The 11,444-nt window shown below is 48.3% G+C and overlaps 1 protein-coding gene across 1 annotated transcript; it reads right to left on the bottom strand.

The window, feature by feature from the left end:
• Positions 1-343: 343 nt before the first annotated feature.
• Positions 344-11,047, bottom strand: KCNJ2 (potassium inwardly rectifying channel subfamily J member 2). Its single transcript, XM_013179169.3, has 2 exons — positions 10,906-11,047; positions 344-5,842 (listed from the first exon to the last, which is right to left on the bottom strand). Exon 2 carries the CDS (start codon positions 5,624-5,626, stop codon positions 4,343-4,345), a length of 1,284 nt encoding a protein of 427 aa, XP_013034623.1. The 5' UTR covers positions 5,627-5,842; positions 10,906-11,047; the 3' UTR covers positions 344-4,342.
• Positions 11,048-11,444: the final 397 nt, after the last annotated feature.

Raw genomic sequence — 11,444 nt, 5'->3', positions numbered from 1 at the left:
TTGAGCTTGCTTTCTATTTCAGACAACTTGTAGCTAATGATCTGGAGCTCTGCAGCTTCAGGTATGACCTTAAGAAAGTCAATCGGTCTCTCTGGGATAGATTTTCCTTTGGTGCAAGTTGCCTTACACCGCAGACTCCGATGAGAATCATGTTTGTGTTCCCATCTGGCAAATAATGATAGTATCACCTTTCCTCCTGCCTTTTGTCGAGGGAGGGAACGATCTGTCTCTTCCTAAAGTGCTTCAGACAATGGCTGTGCTCAGAGACAGGCATAAACACAGCTCTGTAATAACGCCCTGACCCCTCTCCCCACTTCTTTCACATACATGCTGCATACGCCAGTTCATTCTCAATTTTTTTTATTTATTTAGAAATAATAAAATAAGACATAATATATAAAAATCTGTACAATCCACAATTTGTGCAGTACATTAGGAAGACTTTGATACAAAAAGGCTGCAAACAGGAAAATAGTAATGGACAACTGTCAGATGCCTAGATTGTTCACCTTACAATAGCTGCAGGCCAAAAGTCATTACAAAATCAGTTTCTCGTTGGCTGTGGGATGGCAACTACGCAGCACCCTTCTACTTTACAATGGTCGTGAGCAGCCATAATTTAAAGACATTACAGTACTTCTCAGTTTTACCTTGTAATCCATTATGAAAAAAGAAGACCTAAGGAGAACAAATCAAACATCTGGACCCTTTGTCTTTCCCAAGAAGAGCGAGTGCTAAACTAACAACACAGAAGTTTGTCGTGTCTGGGAGAGGGTATCGTTAAACACAGCCAATAATTAAGGAGTTCTACCCTTGCTACCTAAGAACAGACAGCTCGCACAGAAGAGACAGAGGAAAGAAGAGATCCCAACCTGCCTCGGAAATGTTCTTCGTCACTGTACGCAGTATGTTTCAGACAACAAGTGTCTCATTCAAGTATTTTCAGGGAAGGGCAGAAATAACATATTCCCCCCAGACCCTAGGCAAAATACAGTATAAACGTTCTGTGTGAGCCAGGTGAGCCGACTTTATCCTTGATAAAGAGGCCAACCCAAAGCCTGCAGGAGCCTGTGGGTAGAGCTCAGTCAGTTTAAAGGGCTCCTAATTAAACATCAGTGTGGCCCAGGATCATCAGGAACAGACCAAACGCTGTCAGTCACTCTGTACTCCTTAAAAATAACATTTGAAAAATGACCAACTCAATTTGCTGCTGGACAAGTGTGCTAAACTGCCTGTCCTATACTGGGCTTACCAAGGCATGTTTGGAAATACAGAAATGATGGACGAGGGGAAGGGTACCATGGCGTGCACATTGCAGGTCTCTTTCTAGCAGCTTCCCAGAGCCAGAGGCTGAGTGCAATTCTGCAATGTCAGAGTCCATCGGCAAAGACAAAGGGTTATTTTTTAAAAAAAAAAAAAAAGAAAAGAAAAGAATGCGGCAGAGAGTGTAATGGATTACCTCGATGCGCACCCTCGACAAGACTAGCACTCGGAAAGCTGGTAAGTTTTGAAAATGCTAGTAACTAGAACATGTTTTCAAATTAAAAGTCCATGCGTAAAAATAAATAAAGAGAAGTTCATAGCATTAGGAATCCTATAAGGCTTGCAAGTATTTGCTAAAAATCATGCTAACCGGTAGCATCTAGGTACTAGCTAGCCGAGACTGCCGAGCAGATTTTATACTTTTTGTGGCCTTTTCTGTTTTTCTTCTCCTTGTCCTCCTTTACAGACTTCTATTTACATTTGGCTTTAAATATGAAAATACTTGATAAACTTTATAAAATGTACATTTTAAAAATATTTCTGAAAAACTGACTTGAAAAACAAAACAAAACAAAAACAACAACAAAAAAAAACAAAACCCCAAACCTCTGCACCAGAAACATTAAGGGAAGGGGATCTTTCTTTCTTTTTTTTTTTTTTTTTAATTTTCTCTGAATTCCTTTTACTTTAAAGAAACAAGCTGAAGTCCTGCATTCCCCTTTCCCCCCATCTCTTATCCCTCCCTCGAACATCTCAAGTATCATCACCTAGTGGGAGCTCTGTGCACCTGGGGCACACCGACCCGGAGAAGGTCCCCTTTCTCCCAGCCGGCATCCCATTTCCCTTCCTCTTTGCATTTTCATGCGCTCTCCATTTCACTGAATACTCTTTGGTTTAGGTATTTTCCTTGTACAAGTATATCACAATAGCAGCACTAGCAGCACTCAGTTGTCTTCACTACTGTTGACCCAGAAACTGCAATCGAGTCGCTTTGCGCGTTCAGCTTTCCTCTCATTTACTTCCCCCCACCCCAGTAATAGCCTTGTACTTGCACTTAATCATCTGCCCTCTCTAGTAGCCAAATCTACATTTACAATGTCAAATTTCCACAGTTTCGAACCCACCCACTGCAGATACCATCTTATCAGACACCATTTCATTGCAGGCATTTCTTTCAGGCAGGGCTGGAAGGGGCCAGCGGCCTTCACAGATATCTGTTTGCAGAAGACGTTAGACCTAGAACAAGCTGTTTTTTAATGGCATACAGTGATCCAATACTGTAAGAGTGGACTAGGGTTGCTGTCCCCACCGCCTCCCCTCTCCACCTGCTCCGCGGGGGAGCCACCAGCGAGCAGGCATGACGTGCAGTTTGGTTGCATCCTTGATCTTAGAGGCACAGAGAATTTAAAGCCTTCTGGGCGAAGGAGCCAGGGCCAGAGCATCGCAGGAGGTCACAAAACCTGCTCAGAGCTCGGCCACGTCTCTCATCCACCGATCGCTGATGTTGATGTTTGCGGGGACAAGGAGGCAGGAGATGGAGCTTGCCTTACAGCCTCATCCTCCCAAATAAACCCTCTCCAAATGAGCTGGAAAATACACTTTTTCTGACACCCTTGCCCTGCTGAAGAGCAGCATTTTTGCAAAAACGCTACCATCCCTGTGCCCTTCCCAAGAGCTGTGTTACAAAAGCCTTTTTTCCTCTCCGTTACCCTCTCCCAAACCTCTTCCTGGGGATTTATACATGGCTCGGCTCATCTGTGCCCAAACGCCCGCGCCAGCAGCGCTTTGCCCTGGCACAGCTCAGCAGCTTCCCTGTCCCTGGCAGAGCCTGCCTGGTAACTTGGGGGGTCCCACGCCTGCAGCACGGCGGATGGCTCAGTTTTCAGGGCGCTGAGGTCTAGCGCCGGTTTGGGAATGTGTGCACTAACACTCGACCTTCTGCTGCAGCCCGGCTCGGCGAGCGACCTGGAAGGACAGATGTTTGCTCGTTTGCCTTCCCCCAGCTGTGCTTCTCCTTACCAGCAAGGAAGGGAATTTATTTCCCCATAGAAGGGAAGAGGGGGGGCAGGGAAGATCCCTACCTCACTTTAGATCCGAGTCTTAAGCTTTTAGAATAAGGTGCAAAAAAAAAAGAAAAACAAAAATCAAAAGAAAAAAAAAAGTGTCTGAGGTTTGAATTTTTTGTTTGTTTAAAGCAGCCTGTTTCTTTTTTTTTTTTCCTTTTTTTTTTTTTTCTTAAATAAACTCCACTGTGCAAAACTGTGCATTTTCTTTGGTATCCACTTAGGTAGTTTTAACTTAGTACTTTTTCTATGTATATATATATTTCATTTTTCCTTTAGACAGAGAATTAAATTCTCCCCCCAAAAATCTTAATTTTGCTGGAGGCTACTGATTGGCCTGATATTACATAATGCCCCTTATGTAATTGGAAAGAGAGAAATTGATTCTAGCTATCAAACTACTGGCCTCAAAAGGAGTTTAGACTTTCTGGCAACGTTGGCCTCTCTGTAGTGATCACAAGCTTTTCAACCCCAAAAGTTCAACACTGACTTTTTTTTTTTTTAAATTACACAAGAGAAAATAAAAACTACACTGCAACAAAAATAACCATTTGTGTTCATGTAGTTAGCAGCAGCTTTTTTAAAAAATAATTATAATAATAATAATAAGGCAGATTCTTGCCTTTGTTATGCCATTAAAAACATTCTTGTTCCCTAGAGAGAAGCATTCTGGAAAAAGTTGAAAAAAAATAATAATAACCCAACCAAAGCTTGCCTGCAAGTTCAAGTTTTGTAAAAAAATATATACATAATTTATTCTACAACATATGTGCCTTCTGTTCATACTTAGACATGTTTAGTGCTTTGTGTTTAGAGTTCATTTTCTGTTGTCCCTCCTACGAGGACAGCCCTAAAACCAGCCGGGGTTTCTCAGGTCTGCTTGCCTTCACACCACTCTTCAACAGTACCGTTGTCTGAAGACTGTTCTGGGCCAACTTCTCAGGTCAACGTGCCTTTGACCGATAGATTTTTTTTATTTTTCCTTTCAACCAAAAGAGAGAGGAAGAGTTTGTCAGTCATATTTCCGACTCCCGCCGTAGCGGCCGTGGCTCTAGAGGCACCCCTGCTTGGTTGTGGTGGTCCATGTCGGGGTGGGTGTCTGTGCTCATGCTCTCAGGCACCCCAGTGTCAATCTCCTCCTCCTCTTTGCTGGTGAGGGCCACTTCGTTCTCGTAGCAAAAGGAGTTTGCGTTCGAGAGAATGTATTTCTTTTCTGCTAAGTCTCTGGCACTGCAGATGGGTGTGTTGGGCACTTCGTATGTTTTGTGGAACCTTGAGTAATCCACTTTGTAGTAGTTTTTCTCTTCAAAGAGTACGGGCTCATAGCGGTGGCCCCAGAGGATTTCGTTTGCCAGATATGAGCTACGGCACTGGGTCGTCATGGCAGTAGCTTCCACCATGCCCTCTAAAATTACTACAATTTCAAAGTCAGCATTGTCCATGTCTTGTTTGCTCAAGTCATACAAAGGACTGTCTTCATCTATTTCATGTACTATTGTAATTGGGGAGACCAGGAATATGCGGTCTATCCCACTGTCAAACCCTACGTTGATGTCTATTTGATCCAAAGGGATGTACTCCCCTTCCGACGTGATCCTGGATTTGAGGAGCTGCGCTCGCACATGTGCCTCCACCAAGTGGCTTTTCCTCAGGTTCCCGACGCGCCACATCAGGCACAGTTTCCCGTCTCTCATGGCCACCACGGCATTGTGGCTGAAGACTAGAGTTTCGTTTCTCTTTTTTGGCTTAGCCATCTTTGCCATGACAGCACCAATGATGAAGGCGTCAATGATGCAGCCTACTATAGACTGGAAAACCACCATGAAAACTGCAATGGGGCACTCATCTGTGACGCACCTGAAGCCATAGCCGATCGTGGTCTGGGTCTCAATGGAAAACAGAAAGGCTGCAGTGAAGCTGCTCACTTGAGAGACACAAGGTTTGTTATTTTCTTGATTCTCCAGATCCCCATGCAACAGCGCGATCAACCAAAACACACAGCCAAAAAAAAGCCAGGAGAGGATGAAAGTCAGGCAGAAGATAACTAGCATCCACCTCCAGCGGATGTCCACGCAGGTGGTGAAGATGTCTGCCAGGTATCGCTGTCCCTTCTCGCCCACGTTAATAAACTGGACGTTGCAGTGGCCGTCTTTTTTGACAAAGCGGCTCCTGCATTGCTGTCTGGTGTGTACCTTACTTTTTCCATTCCCAAAGCCGTTGGCAACAGCCATGGTTGCCAGCTTCATGCCGTCCTCCTCCGAAGACACGATGCTGTAGCGGTTGGTTCGCACGCTGCCCATCACTACTGCTGTGGACTGAGGTGCTTCCGCTTTAGAAAACAGTCTAAGTTTCTGCAAAACCCTTTGGAGAAACAGTTTTGAAAGTTCTAGAGGAACACACACACACAGAAAAACTGGGGAGAGGCCGGAGTCCCCAAAAGCCCTTGGATCAACCAAGGACAGTCTTCTGGCATGCAGGGTTAGCTTAACAAGTAACCGTCATAGAGAGGGCATGGTCTGCAAGAGAAAGAGAAATGTCGTATTAGATCTTGGAGGAAAAGGACAACGAATCAAGCCTGCAAGAATCAAGTAAAACGACTCCTCTGGATCTGCAGGAAGTTTCCTTATTCTTAACGACAGCATTTTCTGGAATGCACAGTTCTCCGAGTGCAGTTATATATTGACAGATGACATCGTTACTACAGAGAAGCCACCGCTCTTCTCGGCGAAAACCCTGTGATCATGTCGCACAAGTCTCTAAGCAATATTCACTTTAAAGTCGGGCATGCAAAGAATCTATCTGCTGCTTACAACCGTGCTTTCTGTTTATTTGAAACAAAGACTTAGCTTTAGCCTCCATCTGTTCAAATAAAAATACTGAAGCAGCTTTTAACGATGTACAAGGTCTGTCTCCTGGACTGTTTTACCTATGGCAAACAAGGGAGTGTGCTAAAGGGAGGACAACATGTGCTGAGAAAATAATAGAGTTGGAAAAGGCAAGCAGAAGTATCGGTGATTTCCATTAAATTAGCATGGAACGGTTTGTGGAAGGGACCATTAAAGCTCATCCAGTGCCACCCCCTGCCATGGGCAGGGACCCCCCCACCAGCCCAGGCTGCCCGAAGCCCCCTCCAGCCTGGCCCTGGGCACCTCCAGGGATGGGGCACCCACAGCTTCTGCCTGGGCCTGGGCCTCACCACCCTCAGTGTGAAAAACAACTTCCCTATATCCAGTCTAAATCTACACTCTTGTAGTTTAAAACTATTGCCCCTTGTCCTGCCACTACAGACCCTCTCTTTCTTATAAGCCCCCTTTATGCGTTGAAGTTACATTGCATAGAACTTACGGGGTTTTCTTTTTTTAACTCCCACTTAATAAAAAGGCATTGCGAGCTCTCTGCAAATGGGAGAAATAAAGGCTGCATTAGTACCTGTAACGCCATCAACTCGGGTTCTGGATGGCTTTTACATTTATACTAGGCTTAAGCCATACGAAGCAAACTAAACCTGGTAACAGCCAACATCTGCCCCTGTGAATGCAACCAGCAGAAGGCTACGGTGGAGTAGGGCTGGCCGAGAGCCTTCGTAACACCTTTGGTGACAAGTACCAGCACCTTCCCCTCGAGAGCAGGAGGCAACCACTTCCAGCTCCAAAGGGTAGCGGTTCTGAGTGTCCTCTGGGTCTTAGATGCCAGCAATTAAGACTCAGCAGAGAGGCTACAAAACCTTCTTCCGGAGGGTAGAAGCTACCAGACTTGTTTCAGGGAGGTCTGGCTTAGACCCAGGCTTAGCTTTTAACAAGTGCGTCATCCATTAAGTCATGTACTGTACATCAGGAAATGTAATTGAAATGCTGCAGAGGAGAAGAGATGCATTATTGCAACTGCTCCATCCATGCATGCACCCCACGGAGGAAATAAAACCAAAACCAAGCGACGAGGAGCGTCTGCTATCCATTGTCATGGGAGAGGAGACTTAAGTACTGTTTATGTTAGTGGGGGATTAAATCACGATACTCTCCACAAGGGTCTACCTCCTTTCCCAACAGCAGCGCCCAAAGCCCGGCCGAGGTGTTCCAACAACTTGAGGGATTTCAAACAGTTTCTGGGCCCTCCCACATCCTTCCACTACATCACGAGGGCTTTAGGTCAGCAAACACTTGTTGGGAAAAAGGAGCAGGTGACAAACAGAGAACAACAGCACGCTTGCAGTTGCGTGCAGGATGTTTTTCCCTGGAGGACGTCTTCAGGGTTTTCTTTTACCTTCTCTTTTTTCTCACTTCTGTTTGTTGTGCAAGAATGGGTCCTACCGCCTACTTGCCGACATTAGTCATCTGTGACTTCAGCAGCGAACAAGACATTTTGGCAACTTTTGATGGGTTCATTAGTGTCCCGTTTGAGCGAAATGTAGATTTATGGGACGGTTTAACTGCCCTTATACTTATCTGACTATCTGGCCTATACTATGTTGGGAGTCACTTTTTCCCTTGCACCTTTTTAATCATGGGGTTTCTCAAAAACCACAAAGGAATTCTTTAAATGTTCACTTAAAAAAAAAATAAGTAAAAGCTTAAAAATACTTTTAGAAACCTGAGTAGGGGGGGAAAGTGAAATTGTTTATGCATTCCACACACAAAACTCCCTGAAAAAGCATTGCATTGGTTCACAGATTGATCACTTTTCTAAACCACATCCTATAATCATAGTTGTGTTCAACTTCCACACTCAGAGTCTGCTTTGTTGCAAGCTGATGGAAATACACAACCTAGGGAACAGATTATTTTGAAGTCTTATTTTTTCCCCCCTCTCTGCATAATCTCTTGGATTTTAGAGGAAAACTTGCGGTGGAGGGAAAGATAAGCTGCAAAGTCTCAAGTGCCAGAATATGCAGCTCCCCCCACAGAAGGCTTGACCCCAGGACATTTGTTTGAATTCCACAAATCACTGAAATCCTAACGGCAACTTCCTGCGGTGAGCTGACTGAATTTAGAAGTTTGGGACCCGAATGAGGTATCGCACACCGCCATATCCCCGCTCGGACCGGCTGAGCACGTTCTACCTCCTGTACATCTGCACAGCATTTCTGCGTCAATCAGAAAAGCCGTAGCTTTATGGCTGTATGCTGTCGGTGCTCTGCCCCAGGGAGCAAACCTGCACCTCCTGGGCTCCGAGGATCCTAAAACTCCGAGGTGCGCCCGGGGGCACGCTTTGCTAAGTTTACAGGCTGCTCCTTGAAGTTTATACAACAAAGCTCTGGCATGCTCTGCCGCTGCTTGCGGGGTGGCTGTCTTCTTTCTCCTACGCAAATTGCCTCTCTTCCTCGTGAGTGCTCGGCGTGGGGAGGATACGGGGAAGGGAACGCGGCCAGCACCATGCTCGGGCCCCACCAGGTCCGTGTTCACCCTGACCTGCACAGCGAGTTTCACCCAAAAGAAATCCCACAAACCATCAAGCGAGCATGAAAATTTAATGGTACTTCTTATTTTGCTAATCCACCTGCTGCTGAAAGGCAAAACGAGCCTGCTCCCCCCACACACCCCAGCGGCGATGCGTTGGAGGCTGGAGGTGCTCAGCTAGCGCGGGACCAGCCCCACAAACCTCACCAGACAAAAGAAGCCAACCCAGAACCCGCAAACCAACCCAACCCTGTACGTAACTGGGCTCAACACACTGCAACCAGGCTCACACACACGGAGCTGTAAAGTCAATCATCGCTAGGTGTGTTATTATTATTATTAATTGACGCTACCACTCCTGCTGGAAGAGAACAGGAGACCAGAGCGACGCAGCTTGTAATTACCAGCACTGGCACCGACGCAGCGTTACCAGGATGGGATGGGATGGGATGGGAGAGCCACAGACTTGCTCTGCTTCAAGGGGATGCTTGGAAGAGCAGAGGGAAGCAGGGCTGCGTTGCTTCTGCAGCATTTCTGAGCCAACATCGGTGCGAATCCCACAACCAGAAACCCAAACCCCCACTTTCCCCTTAGCAAGCATCCCCCTCAAGATTTCCCCAGAGGAGAGACATTTACATCAAATGTCTAAGCACCACGACCAACACGTCAAAGGGAATTTGTGCAGAAGGCTTAATACCCAGCAAAAACTGTGAAGTGCAAAAAGAGCGGGGGAGAGAGAGGAGCACTAATGAGCGCTCGGAGCAGTTATTCCCAGGCTGACGCCACGCAGCCCCGCAGTGTGAGCCGGGCACATGTTGCTAAGAGAGCACCGGCGCTACCTTAGCGAAGCGCCTTCCCCTGCTGTCCTCAGTAAACAGAACAAAGGAGCTGCTCGCATGAGCGAAGCCCGTTCCCACAGTCCCTGCTCGCTCGCTTCTGTGCGCGGCCACCCCGAGCACCTTCCCCCCAGAGCCCTGTGGCACTTGGACATCGCTGCCCAGCACCACGCCGCTTGGCAGGGCTCACGTTACACGGGGTTTGAAGCAGTGAGGTGCCTTCGGAAGGAGGATCTGTCCTTAGCCATCAGGCAGCGGGGGAAAAAAATGAAATAAAATAAAATAAAATGAACAGATGATGCAAGGAAACGGGTATGAAGAAACAGGAGAAAGGAAAGCACAAGTGGCGTTTGCATCTGCTATCCCGCAAAGGAGCCGGGTTCAGGATATTTCTAGCTGATGACAAAATAGCTACAAGTGAAATAGTCATCACCAGGGGGTGTACTTGATGCACCGGCTGTGAGGATGGAAAAGCAAACAAGTGTAAAGGTAAGGCTGAAGCACCGAACAAGTGCCACTGCCTGCGGGCCGGACGGGGCTGCGTGGCCCCAGCACCGGACACCGGAGCCAGCGCGCACCTGCGGCAGCCCCAGCCCGGGAAGATGACAAAGCAGTCGCTCAAGCCCGTAAATAAATCTGCCATTTCTTATCAGTATTTTTTCCTCTAGCTGTCATGAACTATGTTGAAACAATGCAGCCTCTTCACTGGCTCCCCAGCTGCAATGCTTTTTTTTTTTTTTTCTTTCTTCCTATTTCTGGCAGGATGATTGAAAATACAGAAAATCCCCCGTTTCCATACGGGCAATGAATGAAGTTATGGGTCGGTTTCACACCCCTCTGAAACATTTCGGACACTCCTTTCAAAACCACGCATCTGATCGCTAAGGCTTGATACTTTTGACCTTTCTCTCGTACAGGAAACAACAGGCGAGAAGAATGGGAAGGGATGGAGCGGTGGTGCTCCTTCAAGACGGAGTTGTCATGCAAACTTCCAGCCCTTCCCCCGAATAAAATATCTCGGGGGGAGCAGCTGGTGCATGGAAAGTTATGAACATAAACAGATGCTGCAAGCAGATGCTCGAGTGTTCCCAGCATACCTATCTAATTATTTTAGGCACTGAGAATAGCTCGGGTCTGGTACATGACAAACGCAGGAGTTCCCCCTCCAAGGGGTTATGCCGATCCGTGCAACAAACTCCCCAGCAAGGAAAGCTTCGGCTCGGGAATTTCGGGGCACCCTGCATGCCCCGGGCCAGCTCCCGGCGCCTCGCCCCTGCTCCCGGAAAGCAGGCTGGCACCTCGGGGTTGGGGACCCGTTTGCAAGAGATGCAAGAAGAAGGCTCTCCTTACCTGCCGGTGGCCTTAACGGAGGTGCTTAGAGAGTTAAAAGGGCGTAAGATCCAGCAGCTGGGGGGGGACGCAGCAAGCCAATCCCAAGGTGCCCGCCGGCCGCCGCCGCACCGCTTTGCAACTGAGCCACTCAATGAGCCGCTGCCCCTTTTTGCGGGCTGCCATGGGATGTTTAATAGCGGCCCGGCCGTCCCCGCCCTCGGCGCTATCCCGGACCAATGGGAGGCGGGAGGCCGGGCCGTGCCGAGCCGAGCCGAGCCGCGCGGGGCTGCGGGGAGAGCGGCGGAGCGGCCCCGGCCGGGGGGGAGCCGCGGGGCCGGGCGCGGGGCTGCCCCGCCGGGGGGCGCCGCGGGGCACGGAGAGCGCGGGGGCGGCTCGGAGGGGAGGAGGAGGTGGGAGAGCAAAAGCTCCGGAGCGCCCATCCCCGGGGCGCCCATCCCCGGGGCGCCCATCCCCGGGGCGTCCATCCCCGGAGCGTCCATCCCCGGAGCGTCCATCCCCGGAGCGCCCAGCCCCGGAGCGCCCAGCCCCGGGGCGCC

This window comes from Anser cygnoides, chromosome 19 (genome assembly GCF_040182565.1).
Source record: "Anser cygnoides isolate HZ-2024a breed goose chromosome 19, Taihu_goose_T2T_genome, whole genome shotgun sequence".
Lineage (NCBI taxonomy): Eukaryota > Metazoa > Chordata > Aves > Anseriformes > Anatidae > Anser > Anser cygnoides.
The sequence above is the reverse complement of the archived record's forward strand: the minus strand, read 5'-3'. Positions and strand labels throughout refer to the sequence as shown.

Coding starts and splice junctions, on each gene's coding strand:
- KCNJ2 (XM_013179169.3), bottom strand. CDS start 5,626: ATGGGCAGCGTGCGAACCAACCGCTACAGCATCGTGTCTTCGGAGGAG.